Below are 17,899 nucleotides of genomic sequence, written 5' to 3'. Positions count from 1 at the left end.
CCTTTTTGGGAAAAAATAAAAATGAAGTGCTTTCCGCCTCATGGGAAAGTAAATTTTTCATATTTTTCATGGGAAAGACTTTCCCATGAAATATGGGAATCATATTCCCATGGGAATATAACTTTCACATCTCTCTCCTTTGAAAACTCCAATCAAACAAGAGGCATTTCATTACTTTTCTGTTGACCATATTTTCTCTCCTTCTTTTTTCGCGAACCAAACGAGCCCTTAGATGTAGCGTTCAGTTATCTGGGACTCCAATTCCATCTGCATCCAGTTTTGGACCAAGCGAAAGTCAAATAGGTTACTGATTTTGACTTTTGTAGTCTCACGCCATGGACTTTGTAAACCCAACGCAAATCATGGATGGATAACAATTAGGTTAAAATTTAGACCAAAAACCTCATTAGTCAATCTGGACGGGAGCACCTGGCCCGATTGACCCTGACGCCTAGTGTGATAATGATAACATAAAAACAAAAAGCTGATGTGCAAGCCGGAAAAAGATAAACTCTCCAACTTGCCTAGGGCTCGTTTGGTTCCTAAAAAACTTTTTTTCTCCTAAAATTATAATTTTTTAGAAGTAGATTCCTAGAAAGAGTATACCTAAAAAAATATTTTTGGCATGTTTGGTTGATAACGGAAAAGTTACAAATGCGGATCAAACCGAAAGGTACCTACACCTATTACATAATATAAGATATCCAGCATTTTATTTTGATTTTAAAATTATTTAAATTTTTGTGGGGGATTGTTGGGAAAAATTTAAATGCGCACGCGGCCCGAAATTTGGCCGCGTGCGCGTTTGAGAGAAAAAAAAAAAAGAAGAAGGTAACGCCCAGCGGGCGTTACGCTTTGGAAACGGCCGCGGCTGCGGCCGCGTGCTCGTTTGAAAACGAAAACGCCCGTTGGCGTTTTCGTTGGCATTAAATGGGACGCGTGCGCCCGTTGGCGCACGTTGCCCACGGTCGCGAGAAGAGCGCGGACGCGTCCGCCGAAAAGACCATTTTGCCCCTGCGTAAAACCCCTATATATACCCCCTATTTCATCTCTTTTGACACACGAAAAATTTCAGAAAAATAGTGGAAAAATTCTGAAAAAATTCTTCTCCCTCTTAGCCACTTCCAAATTTTATTTTTACATTTTTTATTCAGTTTATTTAGTTCTTTTCATTCCGTTCTTTGCTGGATCTGCAAGTCCGATCGGGTTCGCTTTGACTTCTTCCGAGACGTGCCGAAGAAGAGGTTGTAGGGTCGTCGTATCTCCGAGAAGGATTGCCGGGTGACCCGTACGTGGGGGCAAATACTTCTTTGGGACAGCGTCTACGCGCTTCGACCTGCTTTCAATCAGGCTACTTTCTTCTACCTTTATTTTTAATTTAATATTAGTAGATTGGTAGGATTTGAAATTCTATGATATAAACTTATTAAATGCATAGATTTACTTTGTGCTAGAATAGATTTATTTTGTATTAAAATAGAATTATTTGGATGCCGAATGATATGCATGTATATTATTTCCTTTAAGATTTTTTATTAATTGAATTTATAGATTTATTTATTTAGTTAGGAGATATATTGCTAACAATCCAAAGAAGTATTTGTTTTTTGTTAGTAATATATAATTAATTAAATTCTTTATTACAATTGTGGCATATTAGATTTTAATTGCAATAATTGTTTTTGCTAGCACATCATTAATAATAAATTATTCTAAAGAGTTAATAATTTGGTTAACCTCCAAGAGGTTTATTATACCTCCATTTGGACTCCTCAAGGAGTAATTTCCAGATCCCATTCAAACGGGAAATTCGGAAATTGGTTGATATATAATAATTAATCTATTGAATTGACTTATTAGATCTTAATCAATTATTCTAATAAAAAAATAAATCTTTTAATTCATCGAATTGACATCTTAATTACAATAATTGATTGGCTACAAAATTAGTAATTAATTATTCTAATAAGAAAATAAATCAATTCTACTATATATAATTTATTGAATTGATAAATTAGATTTCAATTACAATAATTGTTTTGCTAGAATTAAATTTAGTAATCAATTGTTACTAATTCGGAAAGGTCAAACGAAAAATTCAAAAATTAGTTAATTCGTTTAAATTTGCATTTAGGTTATTTTAAATATTGAATTTGTGTGATTTCTAGTGATTATATCCACTAACTAATAGTGTCTAAGAAAAGCTTGTCAAAAAGGCATACGTGCCTAAGAAAGGCTGGTACTTAAGTGAGCCTAGTGCTCCACCACCGATCTGGAGCTGATCTGGCTATTAGTTTTTTTTGGATATATCAATTAGACATCCAAAGTTCAATATAAATATTAGCGCAATATTTTGACATAGATTTTTTGCTTTCAATCAGGTTTCTGTCACTATTCTGTAACCCTGATCCTATGGCCTCAAACACTAGTGACCACCTTAGTGCCAAACCTGAAAAATTTGATGGCCATAACTTTAGGAGGTGGCAGAACCAAATGCGGTTCTGGCTCACCACATTAGGGTTAATCTCAGCCATAGGTGAAAGTACTACCGAAGTTGATAATGGGTCCAACCCAACTACCTCTTCCAACACTGAACATTCTGCCTCCACTGGCAAACCCTCTAGGACACCTGATGAGATAGATTATCATTGTACCCATAGAATCCTAGGTGCTCTTTCTGAGAGGCTGTATGATATCTATTACACAGCCAAGAGTGCCAAAGAACTCTGGGACACCCTAGATAGCAAATGTGGTCTTGATGATGCTGGGGTAAAGAGGTTCAAGGCCTCCGATTTCAATAAGTTTAGGATGGTGGACTCAAAGCCTATGAATGACCAAATTGATGAATTTGAAACCCTGATCCACCAGCTTAGGGCTAATGGAACCAATTTGGATGAATCATTCCAAGTAGCCTGTCTGATAGAAAACTACCTACTTCCTGGTCTGATTTTGCTAAGACCCTGAGCCATACCCAAGGAGTTCTCACCCTAACCCAAGTCTTAAACTCCATTAGGATTGAAGAGCAGCATAGGCTCAGAAATAATACCTCTACTGGACCCAAGAATAATGCATATAATGTAGAGGCCCCTCCTAAGAAAAATCAAAACCGACCATTCCGTAAGAATTTCAAAAAGAAACCCTACAACCCTAGAAACCCTAACCACCACTACAATGGGAAGCCTATTCAATCCCAGGAGCAGAAGAAGAAGAAAGAGGAAGGTCTAACCCCATATCCTTAATAATGATTCCCTCTAAAAATAATGATCTAACCCCATATGAAGTTTGGAAACATAGAAAACCTAATCTTAGCTATTTAAAAGTGTGGGGGTGCTTGGCAAAAGTAAAAATACCTGATTTTAAGAGAAAGAAAATAGGCCCTAAAACAGTGGATGCCTTATTCATAGGTTATGCAGCCAATAGTAATGCCAATAGATTTCTGGTGATAAGTTCAGAAATAAATGATATTAGTAACAACACTATCATAGAAGCCAGAGATGCAACATATTTTGAAGACACCTTTCCACTTAAGACTAGAGTAGATAGCGGTATAGCTAGTAGCTCTAGTAGAATAAGGACAAGAGAAATAGAAGTAGAAGCAGAACCTAGGAGGAGTAAAAGATCCAGGGTAGAGAAAACATTTGGAGATGATTTTTATACCTTCCTAATAGAAGACTCTCCAACTACCTTTGAGGACGCAATGAAATCTTTGGATTCACCTTTTTGGAGAGAAGCTGTGGACAATGAGATGCAATCAATTATCCAAAACCATACTTGGGAATTGACTGATCTTCCTCCTGGTTGTAAAACAATAGGATGCAAATGGATCTTTAAGAAGAAACTTAGGCCTGATGGCTCTGTAGATAAATTTAAGGCTAGATTAGTTGCCAAGAGTTTTACTCAGAGACCTGGTGTAGATTTCTTTGATGTTTATGCACCTGTAGCTAGGATTACTACTATTAGGGTCCTTATAGCATTAGCCTCCATTCATAAATTACTGATTCATCAGATGGATGTTAAGACAGCTTTTCTAAATGGAGACTTAAATGAAGAAATTTATATGGATCAGCCAGAGGGATTTAAAACCCCAGGCCAAGAAAATAAAGTTTGTAGACTAGTCAGATCTCTTTATGGTCTTAAACAAGCACCCAAGCAATGGCACTTGAAATTTGATGAAACCATAATGACATTTGGATTTGAAATCAATAGCACAGACGAATGTGTATATCATAAGAGAGTTGGACACAAATATGTGATCTTGTGCCTTTATGTAGATGATATACTGATCTTTGGGACAGATCTTCAGATAATTGATGAAGTAAAACAATTTTTAAGTCATAAGTTTGATATGAAAGACTTAATCTTAAATACCAAAATAATTAGAAGTACAAATGGAATTGAGTTATCCCAAAGTCATTATGTTGACAAGATACTCAATAAATTTAATTATTCGGATTGTCAGCCTGTCTCTACTCCCTTTGATCCCTCTACACATCTTAAGAAGAACTTAGGAACTCCTATCCTTCAAAGCCTATATGCTCAAATCATAGGCTCACTAGGATTCCTAACTAACTACACTAGGCCAGACATAGCATATGCTGTAAATAGACTTAGCAGATATACTGTTAATCCAAATAGAGATCACTGGACCGCATTAGAAAGGATCCTTAGGTATCTTAAGGGTACTAAGTCCTATAGTTTGCACTTTAGTGGGTTTCCTGCTGTTCTAGAAGGCTATAGTGATGCCAACTGGATCAGCGATACCTTAGATGTTAAATCCACCACAGGATATGTCTTTCTCCTAGGAGGTGCTGCTGTGTCTTGGAAATCCACTAAACAAACCTTAATATCTAGGAGTACCATGGAGTCTGAACTGATAGCTTTAGACACTACTAGCACTGAGGCTGAGTGGCTCAGAGATCTACTTATAGACCTTCCTGTAGATGAGTCACCTTTACCACCTGTCTCCTTACATTGTGACTGTAAATCTGCAATAGATAAGTGCAACCAAGAAAATGCCAATGTAAAAATGAACAGGCACTTAAAAGTACGTCATAAATCATTGAGATATAAATTGAAAAATAATGTTATTGCCTTGAATTTTGTAAAATCAGAAAATAATTTGGCTGATCAGCTTACAAAAGGTTTATCTAGAACAGTAGTTCTAGAGTCGTCGAGGGGGATGGGGCTTAGCCCATAAAGATAGATCACCACGGTGGGAACCCAACCTTAAAAGGTTCAATGGGTAGAAACAAACCGGAGTGTGACTAAGAGGAGCACTATTTCATGTTTTCCTCATCCCTATGGCGCTAGTGCTCATAAAAGCAAGCGGTAGGATGAGTTCGTTTGTATAACTCTTAATGAGTCCGAGACCCAAGAGGCAGGAGCTTCCTTGCTAGCTTCCTTATTAGGACTCACCTATATGTGCAATCGTGAGGCCGCGATTATGGGAAATGGGCGATTCCCTAAAAAGCACATGATAGATACCTGCGCATGGCCATAATAGCGCAACCCGCTTAGAACCCAGATCGGGCTATATTATGTGTGCTGTTGATTTAATCTGAGCCATGGACCGAGGTTCAAGGTTAAGACCACCTTGGCTCCACAGATGTAATCAATTGTCACTAAGTGAAGGTTCAAACCGAAAGGTACCTACACCTATTACATAATATAAGATATCCAGCATTTTATTTTGATTTTAAAATTATTTAAATTTTTGTGGGGGATTGTTGGGAAAAATTTAAATGCGCACGCGGCCCGAAATTTGGCCGCGTGCGCGTTTGAGAGAAAAAAAAAAAAGAAGAAGGTAACGCCCAGCGGGCGTTACGCTTTGGAAACGGCCGCGGCTGCGGCCGCGTGCTCGTTTGAAAACGAAAACGCCCGTTGGCGTTTTCGTTGGCATTAAATGGGACGCGTGCGCCCGTTGGCGCACGTTGCCCACGGTCGCGAGAAGAGCGCGGACGCGTCCGCCGAAAAGACCATTTTGCCCCTGCGTAAAACCCCTATATATACCCCCTATTTCATCTCTTTTGACACACGAAAAATTTCAGAAAAATAGTGGAAAAATTCTGGAAAAATTCTTCTCCCTCTTAGCCACTTCCAAATTTTATTTTTACATTTTTTATTCAGTTTATTTAGTTCTTTTCATTCCGTTCTTTGCTGGATCTGCAAGTCCGATCGGGTTCGCTTTGACTTCTTCCGAGACGTGCCGAAGAAGAGGTTGTAGGGTCGTCGTATCTCCGAGAAGGATTGCCGGGTGACCCGTACGTGGGGGCAAATACTTCTTTGGGACAGCGTCTACGCGCTTCGACCTGCTTTCAATCAGGCTACTTTCTTCTACCTTTATTTTTAATTTAATATTAGTAGATTGGTAGGATTTGAAATTCTATGATATAAACTTATTAAATGCATAGATTTACTTTGTGCTAGAATAGATTTATTTTGTATTAAAATAGAATTATTTGGATGCCGAATGATATGCATGTATATTATTTCCTTTAAGATTTTTTATTAATTGAATTTATAGATTTATTTATTTAGTTAGGAGATATATTGCTAACACGGAGGACACAGCGCGCCGACGCACTACCTCCCGGAGTTCTTCCTTCTCAGCTAGTGGTCGCCTCCGGGTCCAATTTCCAGCAACAATACTCTTAATAAAAATTAAGTTTTTAATGACTCTTTAATGTTGAAAGATTTTTTTTGGATAAAATAAAAATAAAATGATTTTCGGCTTACGAAAATGTAATTTTTTTATATATTTTTATAAAATATAAAAATTATATTTTTATTGAAATACAATTTTTTCTTCTGTTTTCTTTAAAAACTCGAACTAAATAAGAGGTTCTCCTTCTTCTTTGCGAACCAAACGAGCCCTAGCCCTAGGTGTTGTGTCATCCGGGTTAAGGTAGCTTTGCCTCCCCGCGGCTGACTACAGTCACGGGCCCTTGCATCGTGAAGGCCATGATTGGCCTTGATGATGCATCCGCACATGAATACATAGTACATGATCTTGTGCGTCATTCAAGTGGATGTCGACAAACTGTACTAGTCTCGCTCCGTGCTGGCACAGCTTAACTGGGCCATTTTGTCCCGAAGTTAATTATATCCTTTTTCCACCTCAGCGGTACACCAAATCGATTCTTTTTTGCCATGCGATCCAGTAACTTTCTGTCTCTGTTGACTGATTTTATAATAACTGATCCAATAACATTTTAATATTTAACTATTTTTTTAATATGAGATGAAATATTTTTTACTTTTTTTTACTCTTCTTCCCTTCCACGAATAGCAAGTTATTTGTGGAAGACGGTGAGGCCGAGAGGTGCATCCTCGGGCACCACGGCCGCTAGATAGAGTGGGTGCCACTCTTTTCTTTGGTCATACTCTTCGGGTGCTTCCTCCTCCTACTGCTATAGGCATCCGACAAAGTTCGGTGTCGCCGCAATTGCCGGTACGCAACCAAGCTATATTTACTGTTCCCTTCTCGAAGGAATTCGCCGCAAACCCGCACGCCGTCGGCGACCAAAATAAAGAAAAATCGATAGTCCTAAATTAGCTGGAACGCACGATAAACTCTTCATCCAGCTATCCAAACTCTTACAGCAGACAGCCATACCACTTGACCCGGCCACACGGGGGAGAATCATTGCCACGGACACATACATTTTTTGGGTTATATACTACGTTTCATTTACCAATTTGTTCGAAAGCCTGTCTGGTCTTCTAACTCTCACTCTGGACGCCAAAACCGGTCCATCAAGCGTCAGTTTTGACTCGCCATTGCGGATAAGATACAACGAGGCCAGCGGCGGCCAAGCGCCACACGTGACCGAGAGGGTACGATATAGAGGTGATCAAAACCCGGGCCGGGCCGGGCTCGGGCCGGGCTCTACAGCAGAAATTAGGCCCGATGGCTATGCCCAGACCCGGCCCGGCCCGACTGTCGGGCTTAAATCTGGTCCCAGGCCCGACCCGACCTTATAAATCTGGTCCCAGGCCCGACCCGACAGGCCCGACCTGATAGGCCCGACCCGACAGGCCCGACCCGACCCGATAGGCCCGACCCGACAGGCCCGACCTGATAGGCCCGACCCGACAGGCCCGACCTCCCTCCCTCTCTCCCGCTCCCCCCCCCACCTCTCCCTCTCCGAGTTCCGACTCGGAACTTCCGAGCTCTCCCGCTCCCCCCCCCCCAACCTCTCCCTCTCCGAGTCGGGCTCTCGGCGAAGGAAGGGGGGGCGGCTCTCGGCGAGGGAAGGGGGGGCGGCGGCTCTCGGCGACGGAAGGGGGGGCGCCGGCTCTCGGCGAAGGGAAGGGGGGGCGCCGGCTCTCAGCGAAGGGAAGGGGGGGCGGCGGCTCTCGGCGAAGGAAGGGGGGGCGCCGGCTCTCAGCGAAGGAAGGGGAGCGGCGGCTCTCAGCGAAGGGAAGGGGGGCGGCGGCTCTCGGCGAAGGAAGGGGGGCGGCGGCTCTCGGCGAAGGAAGGGGGCGGCGGCTCTCGGCGAAGGGAAGGGGGGGCGGCGGCTCTCGGCGAAGGAAGGGGGGGCGCCGGCTCTCAGCGAAGGAAGGGGGGGCGCCGGCTCTCAGCGAAGGAAGGGGGGCGGGGGCGGCGGCGGCTCTCAGCGACGGAAGGGGGGGGGGGTTGGGTGGGGGTTTGGTCGCGGCGGCTCTCAGCGAGGGGAGGGGAGGGTTTAGGATTTAGTTTTAGTTTTAGGGTTTCTTTTTTTTTTAAATATTATCAGTATTTTATAGTTGGGTTGGGCCGAATCGGGCTTTTTTTTTAAGTGTCCAGGCCCGGCCCGATTTTTTTGGTCGGGCCGCTTTTCCTGCCCAGGCCCGACCAACGGGCCCTTTTTCAATGCCCAAGCCCGAAAAATTTCGGGCCGGGCCGGGCGGGCTGGGCGGGCCAGAAGGCCCGTGATCACCTCTAGACTACGATAGCACCAGTTGTACCTCCCTCGTGCCTGCCATCCCGCCCCTTATAAAACGGAGCCACTCGCCTACAAACTCCATCCCACAAGAAAGAGAAGTTCTTGGCAAATTACTAAAAGAATGGCTTGTAGATCTACTCTCTCTTCTTTCCTCACTCTCTTCCTCTTCCTTCTGCTGGCGTCGGCCCCTTACCTTGTCTCCTCCGCCCGCTGCAACAAAGACGACAAGAAGGCCCTGCTCGCCATCAAGGCCGCATTCAATAACGCCTACCATTTCGCCTCCTGGACGAACGACACCGGCTGCTGCGACTGGTACGACGTCGACTGCGACCCCAAGACCGGCCGCGTCACCGGCCTCTCCCTCTTCCAGGACGACTTCCCCGGCACCATCCCCGACGCCGTCGGAGATCTCCCTTATCTCGAGAACCTCGTCTTCCACCATCTCCCCAACCTCGTCGGCTCCATCCCCCCGGCCCTCACCAAGCTTAAAAACCTCAAGTACCTTGACATCAGCTGGACCAACGTCTCCGGCCCCGTTCCCGCCTTCCTCTCCGAGATCACCTCCCTCACTCAACTCGACCTCTCCTTCAACCGGCTCTCCGGCTCCATCCCGGCTTCCCTTGGCGACCTCGCCAATCTATCCTCCATCGACATCAGCCGCAACCACCTCACCGGGCCCCTCCCGCCCGCGCTCTTCCAGAGATCCTCGCAGCAGGGACCATATCTCCGTCTCTCTCACAACAATCTAACCGGTGAGATCCCGCCGGCTTTCGGGAAGCTGGGCTTCGATCAAATAGACTTGTCGCGGAACCAGTTCACCGGTGACGCCTCCGTCCTCTTCGGCCGGTCCAAGCCGGCACAGCAGATCGATTTGTCGAGGAACCAGTTCGCGTTCGATCTGACGAACGTGGAGTTCCCCGAGGGCTTGGACTCGGTGGACTTGAACCATAACAGGATCTACGGGAGCATTCCGAACCAGATAACGAAGTTGGCGAACCTCCAGTTCTTCAACGTGAGTTATAATAGGTTGTGCGGCGAAATCCCCGTTGGAGGAAATATGGGGCGTTTCGACGAGTACTGCTACCTCCACAACAAGTGCCTCTGCGGAACGCCACTCCCACCTTGCAAGTGATGAAGGAAATATGGTCGATGGCATGGACTCCTGGAATATAAGAACGTTTGTTTCCTGTCAGATTATTTGTTGTAGCAGTAATGTTCGTGAATGAATAAGGAAGGTGGAGTTAAATGCCGATTTGACCAAGAAAAAAAAAAATAAGGAAGGTGGTTCGAGAGAATAACTCATGAAGCTGAAATAACTTTTTAAATGATAAGATTTCCGAGGTCTCCTTTTGAATAAAGAATTTAATGATTAAGTTACCATCAAGTGCGATATTGACTACTACGGTGGTTGGTCGCTTTTCGATTCCTGTTTGCCGTGGTATTGGCAATATATAGCACCTTGTTTGGCTTGCGACGAACAAATGGACCTTTGGAGAGAGAGCCACCCGAATGGTAGCGGAGAGAGCGCGGCTACCAGGGATGGAGGTCTCCCAAATGATCTATTTGGATAGAACTTTGATAGCTCGAGATATCTGGAGCTCTACTTCTACTCATCAAGCATCCTGTATGGTGTTTTTCATCAGAAAGCCTCCATCATCGAGTTTTTTCAAAGTTAACTTCGATGGTTGCGTCCTGCAGAATGGAGAGAGAGGTGGTGCGGACTTTGTTGTTAGGGGCCCGGACTCCAGAGTGATTGTTGCTAGGAGTTACCAGCTCTTTGACACCTCCATACCAGGGGCGGAGCTAAGAGCAGCCTGGTATGGACTGAGTTTTGTGCGGCGTGCGTTGCAGACCAAAGATATTCTCTTGGAGGGTGATTCGGCGACGGACATTGAATGAATTCTACAGAAATTAGGTGGGGTCGATGATCTCCACCCACTGTTGAGAAACATCTGAGCCATGTTGGGTGATGGGATACTTATCCAGGCGAAGCATGTGTTCAAGAAGGCGAATGGAGATGCAAGCTTCCTTTGTCGCCAACCATTCAGGAAACCACCTATGGGTGCAAGAGGCGGACGTACTTAGTGTTCTCCGTGATGTACTGATTTTTGACTTTTTTGGTTGTATTCGTTATAATACTTCCGTTTCAGCAAAATAAATAAATAAATAAATAAATAATAAATTAGTTTTTAAAAATAATATAATCAGATGTAATATAATTAAAAATAGAAGAAGGCAAAGGGCAGGGAGGATGGGACTAAGGCTGTTGTCTCTCTTTTTTATCTCTTTCAGTTCCAATTAAATAAAGATGAGCAAACAGCACCAACTCCCCGACCAGCTAACACGAGAGTGAAGAAGGAGATCTAACTCTCCCAGAAGCTCACGTGGCCGGGATAGAGCGTCTCAACCAAACCATCGTCTAAAAATAGCATTTGGAATTTTATCCGGGATAATGCGGGTTAAAACTCCTTTTAAACTTATTCCAAACGTGGTTTTAAGTTTCCAGCCCTTGCCTGGGCCCGACTAGTCCTACCCATTGTATCCCATTGTCAGCTTAGAAATAATCAACAAAGAACTCATGATCATTGCAAAATATGAATTCCAACTCCCTCTTTTTCCTGATATATTACACTAAACACCTGAGCTTCTTAAGGGCGTCTCCTGCGGAAAAGGAACCAACAGTACTGGGAGTGCATCTGCATGCATATGTATATGTGGTGCCAATCTGAATCAAGTTAATACATACCTTTGGCTATCTCCTGCATGACGAGCGCATCAGATATTGAAATACGAGCGAACAACCACAACGCATGATAAATTGGCACCACATCATATTGAAAATAGCATGTCGGCAAACAGCAACCTAACAACTGAAAAAGACATGAAATCCAAATGTAACATACGTACAAAATGTGCTTTGTGTTTGGCCATGAAGATATTGTTATGCAAAAACCTTTTTAGGCGTATGTGTGCAGGTCATTCGTGTATAAGACTTGCATATTTGCCTGTGCAACTTAATTATACAATAAAAACAAATATTGCTGTTGTGGTTGAAATTTGGCCTGAGGGTGACCACGCTGGAGGAAGCCAAGAAGACGCCGGCTGGGACGGAGAAAGGGAGCTACCTTCTGCAGTTCGGGATACCCGCACAAAATCTTGGCCGGAGATTCCGGCGAAGGCCTTCCGATGACTAAGTTAGCCGGGCCTTTTGAGAGGTTTCTCAGTACCTTTGATGGTCTCTTATGGCTTAAGAATGCTTGTAATAGCTTACTGAAGGCCTTTCCCTACCTTCTTTTTATAAGGTGAGGGTCTGGGTCGTTATCTGAAGTCTCGGGCTGAGCTGTGAATAGCTGGCTATTAGTTGAAGGCGTCATGAATCACGGAGATCAATCCGCATGCGGAGGATTCAGGAGATATCTTTCTAGATTTGTTCTGAGGATCCGCAGGATCTTCGATGAAGATTCGGGGTATGGCTCTTGGCAGGTCTGGCAGAGTATGTCTCTTGGCAGCAAGCACAGCTGGAGCAGCAAAGCATGGTCCTTGGTTGGCATGTCAAGCAAGCAATGATTCGTAGAAAGAGGCTGGCGAGGCTGAGATGTTCGGCTACATGTGGGGACGTACGTAGGCGCGCGCACAGGTGTAGCTGCGGGCGAGGTCGAGCAAGCTTGGAGGCTGCGGCATATGCTTGGCGAGGTCGGCTCGGCCTTCGGTGGGGGCTTAGGTCGGCCTGGCCTCTAGTCGAGGTTGGCTCGGCCTTCGGGGCATTCAAGGTCGGCCTAGCTCTCAGCGGGACTGATGTCTGGCCTGCTTGGCTCTGAGGTCTGCTTGATAGAAATTGGGTGGTTCCATGCTACAGCAGGACGATCCATTTTGCCTTCCATCAGTTACTAAAATATATTGCTATCATTGTTAGGCAGTACAAAAAAAAAAGGCAAAAAAAAAACTAAAGGATCGATATCAGAACTTGCACCATCTTTCCGATATCCGTAGCATGTTTTAGTGGAACAAAACAGAATGACGAAGTCATTAACTAATCATTTGACAGTCAAAGCTTAAGCCAAGGGGGAATGAATAAAAAATATGTATTATCATTAATACTCTCCTTCACATAGGATAATACATGTGGAAACTGCACCTCGTGCAAAATAATAGCTGGGTTTATAAATAAAAAAAAAATATAAGGAAATTCGAACTTATGATCTCCAGTAATCTAAGCTATGATATCAATTTAACTGGTCACTTGGTCTCAATAATTTAAGCTACAAATAATGAATCCATAATGTTTATCATTAAACCAAAGAGCAGAAAAAGCTTTCACAAAAATACAACATCAGTCAAGAATTTTCCTTGACTAAGAAATTTAAGTATATGACCACGACTAAAAGTTTACATGAATTTTTGCACATATATCTCTACAAATTTGATTTATTATTTGTCCATCAATATTCCTATTTGCACATATTTCTCAATTCAACCTATTTTCTAGATAATATTGTCTCTATCATATTCCTGGCTGATGGTATTAGTAAATAACTAGTTGAAGTACAAAATTATTTTATCGTTGTTTTGCATAGAGTGCCCTTGAAAAATTTTAAAACTTTGAGAGAGAGAGAGAGAGAGAGAGAGAGAGAGAGAGAGAGTGGTTTGGACATTCCCAGAGTTATTTAAAATCTCTTTTCTTGAATATATACATATATATACATACATACATATATATATATATATATATATATATATATATATAAGTTAATTATGTTTTGATCTATTGATAGCAATGCTATCTTATAAATGTCTTAGCCGATATAAAAGAAATTATGTCCTACACCATATGCACCATATGGTATTATACTGTACCTATTATCCCATCTCGTTTCTTACGCTCAGTTTGCTAATTGGTCTACAAGAACGATATAAGGTGGTTGGCTGCGGTGCACATGCATGATGTTGGGTATAATTTTTTCCAGTATAATCTAAAGCATGACTAGTCCTTCTAACTTTTTCCACCCTTCTAAACTAGCGTGGCCTCTTGCAGGTTAAAATATGGAGAGACGTTTTGAGGAGAACGATCCAGTCGGGCTGGGCAACCGTGAGTTTCCCGAGATATGGAAAGAAAACACGTTTGCCATTATTGCATGCTGCGTGGTCCTCTAACTAGCTGCGAACTAGAATTCTTGCCATCAAGATACAGTCGGTCAGTCAAACCAATCAAATAACTCAGCCCCCGTCCAACCTCGTGTGCCTACCTAACTGCGTTCCCAGACCGGACCCAACACCATGGTTCACCACATGGAACATCCTCCTGATTCTATACAATTAAATTGTCAAGCGCAAATCGTACCTCCCTGAGACCCAGTAGCAACCTACCACCAGGTCGACCGCTGCAAAAATTATGCGCGTTCTCCGACTCTATTGCAGGCTCCAGCGCGTATCCATGCATGTCGTTTTGGACCGTTCCGTTCGCGTGGCCAACCTTGCACCACCTTCTTTTTTTTTTTGTCTCAAATGCACTTGCTGCCGCAATCCTTTACCCATCTCACTTTGGGATAGGATGCGCCCACCGGCACACACACAGATTGACCGGACCGCCGTCTTTTTTTTTTGTTTTGTTTTTTTTTGCTAAAATATATGGATCATACCTGATGAGTATTGATGCACCTAACAAAATCAAAAATCAGAATGCCTCAGAATGCTAAGGACAACTCTCCATCACCAACCCACAAGATACTACCGAAGTGACTGGCTATGTAAGCAATCGTCCAATCCGCAACCCCATTAGCTTCATAAAATACATGTTTGGCCTGAAAAGCCCCTCTATTTCTCGCCATCGCCGACATCCGCTACCTCTATAACCTCGATCGTACAACCTCCCCAACTTGGTTGGCCCCATTAATTCTCCCTGTCTTATCCAAGCTCAAGAACATCTGCTCCTCCGTGCTCAAAACTAAAACAAAAATAGATTTTTTCGACCATAATCTTCTGATGCTATAAAAAAAATCCATAATTTAGTTGCTACATACTAGCATTGGTATATTACGACGCTTAAAAGCATCAAAACTAAAATAATTACAAATTAAACTAAGATGAGTCGTCGAAAGTCAATATTAAGACGATTTTTATAAGTGTTATCAGAAGCCATTAGATAGAGATGAAGGAGATGAGACAGAGCAGTTTGTATTTGTATTGTATAGATTTGTTCCTCCTTAAGTAAATAACTACATCTATTTAAATATTTTAGATAATTATCATAAATTTTTGTATAATGATTTTCGTGTTTTTAATTTCTGAATTTTCTATTTTAAGATAAAGTAGTGTTAAAAAAATAATATAATAGTAGTTTACCAAACAAAAAAAGTAATATAATAGTATGTTGCGTTTATGTAGCATCTTCCGCACGGTTTATTGATTGTTGTTCGACGATTTTTGTTCGGATGTTTCAGTTTGGAATAAGCGGGGTTTGGAATAAGCGGGGTGTATTGGTGAGGGCATAATTGCAGGGATTACTATTAATGCAATGTCAGAACAAAAATCTATTTCCATTCCACTCCACAACAATCCTCGCTCTCCAAAATTTATGCAAATAGTAAGCAATAAGCAATCAATATGTGTTTATGAAACTTCAAGCTAAAACGCACATATCAATTCATAATCAATTGATTTAATTACCAGTCCTTGCAAGGCAGCAATGTTGTTATGCTGGGCTGGGCCTAGAAGCCTAAATCCGAGAAAGATTTGGCCCGGTCTTGAACCTTCATCTTAGACCTCCAACCATAAGCTTTTTCTGTTTTCAGCAATCATATAAATTTTCATCTACCAAGCTAACGTTTTTACGTGCCTTCCCCACCATTTTTTTTTCTTTCATCATCAACCTAGTCGACACTTTTTTTCTTGCATATGTGTGCGTGCGGGCTTAGAGAACCAATACGACCATGGTTGTATGGTGATGAGAACAAAGGAGGGAGGATTATTCAAAGAAACAAGAATACAAGAGAGAAGTTGGTGGTACCCATGGAGGTTAGCTTCTAATAGTGATCGAATATATCAACCATTATAGTGCAAATTACTCAAGTTTTCAGCTTTGGTCCCTAGGCCTTTTGCTTGAATTGAAGCATTGACATATATTAGGTGCTTCATATATATCCACTTCTTCAACAAAATAATTAATCTCAATCGGGAGTGCATTGGCATCTTCACGCTTTATATATCTCGTCTTCACCAACATTGGAGATTCGTTTCTTAAAAAAAAAGGGCAAATTATCATAATGCAAATGCAGAATTCTTGGATAGGTGACTGGTTCTACATCTTCTGCTTGGTATCACATTTCCATCACCTATATACTCGCTTAATTATTTTTTTAAATAACACCTAGTTCAACTCTCTTCTCGTTGGAAGATAGAAAACATGAGAATTGCAACAATCGACAAGATAAATTCATTCGATTACATGATAAAAACTTATTCAAATGAGAATCATTTCATTCATGTCTTATTCGATATGCATCATAACTAATAAATTCTTTTCTTTTCTTTTTTTTTGCTAAAACGGACATTTCATACAACACGGATATGAATACACCCAGTAGAATCTGCAACCAAAAGGTCCTGAAATGCACCGGGCAAATCATCCTCACCAACCCATAAGATTCCTAACTAATAAATTCTTAAGATCATTTTCATGCCCAAAAAATATTGGAATATGTACTGATTCAATTTTTCAATTACTTTTTCATCCCTTCTTGTTCTAGAATCGCAGTCACAGGATGATATAGGTTCATTGCACGATACCTATAGCCTGTGAATCTCATTCGACATGCATTTGCTCAAGTCTGGTGTGGCCCAAAGAGTAAATCATTTTATTAGTCTGGCCCAGTAAATACATAGCGGACATAATGCATGCAACTAGGCAGGAAAGCAGTGTGGTCCTTAGCTCCTAGTTTGTCCCTTTGGACTCTCCTTCCCTAGCTTCTATAATATATATATATATCTTTTATTAAACCTTATACAAAATTTTGAAAAAATTGATGAGAGGGCCCATGAAAGTGATATCATCCAGATCCATTTCCATATCCGAATATATCCAAATATGGATAGAAATTTGAGTATCTGATTAATATCCATATTCATATCCATATCTCTTAAAGAAAAATAGATATGGATGTGAATAGATAACTATTCGATCTGTATCCGAATATCTGATTCTATTTATAATACTATTTAATTTTATATGGCACTCATAAACTTTTAAGAAAAATAAATGACTATATTAATATTACTATTAACTTATTTTATCGTCCACTTAGTAATATCTTTGATTATGTGGTCATAAAATTTAATTATTCAATTTATAATCTATTTATATCCATACTTTCCATACTCGATTTGTATTTTAATCCATCTAAAACAAATATAAATATAAATTTTTGCATCTAAGCAATATTCGTATCTATATTTATACCTAGTAGTCATTTAGAAATCCATGGGAGGCTTACAATCCATAGGTTTGCAATCCATGGGAGAAGACCAGATTTCTTTTGCTTGGTGAGACAGGGAGGCTTGGGTGGCCCAGAGTAGTGAGGCACGGAGGGAACAAAACAACAAGCGCGTTAGTCCAAATCCACGCGGCATGCGTGCATCGTGCCATCTCTCTGCCGCTCGTACCACAGCCATGCTTTCCGCTGGCAAAACAAGGATGCCTTGTAAGCATTTCCTCGATAACCTAAATCGCACTTGAGGAGTACCAACCTTCTCAAAGATTGAACCTTATAGCAAGCTCTAAACCTACCACCAACCAGATGCCGCACCTCTTGTTACTCCACGTGGTAGTTTCCGAGAGTAACGCCGATCTCGGCCATGTGAAGTGAGATCCTAGCCACGGTCACAGGTCTGGCATTTGGCGCAATCCAGCCAGCATCAAATACTAAGTGTTAAAAAGAATTGCCAAAAGTTCTGAAAGCAACAAGTAGTTATAAATTATA

At 41.9% G+C, this 17,899-nt stretch overlaps 1 protein-coding gene across 1 annotated transcript; it reads left to right on the top strand.

The window, feature by feature from the left end:
* Nucleotides 1–8,994: 8,994 nt before the first annotated feature.
* LOC103711402 (polygalacturonase inhibitor-like) lies at nucleotides 8,995–10,304 on the top strand. The gene has a single exon (XM_008797533.4). The coding sequence runs from the start codon at nucleotides 9,049–9,051 to the stop codon at nucleotides 10,057–10,059; it is 1,011 nt and encodes a 336-aa protein (XP_008795755.1). The 5' UTR covers nucleotides 8,995–9,048; the 3' UTR covers nucleotides 10,060–10,304.
* Nucleotides 10,305–17,899: the final 7,595 nt, after the last annotated feature.

The sequence above is a fragment of the Phoenix dactylifera genome, unplaced genomic scaffold (assembly GCF_009389715.1).
Source record: "Phoenix dactylifera cultivar Barhee BC4 unplaced genomic scaffold, palm_55x_up_171113_PBpolish2nd_filt_p 000299F, whole genome shotgun sequence".
NCBI lineage: Eukaryota > Viridiplantae > Streptophyta > Magnoliopsida > Arecales > Arecaceae > Phoenix > Phoenix dactylifera.
The sequence above is the reverse complement of the archived record's forward strand: the minus strand, read 5'-3'. Positions and strand labels throughout refer to the sequence as shown.

Coding starts and splice junctions, on each gene's coding strand:
- LOC103711402 (XM_008797533.4), top strand. CDS start 9,049: ATGGCTTGTAGATCTACTCTCTCTTCTTTCCTCACTCTCTTCCTCTTC.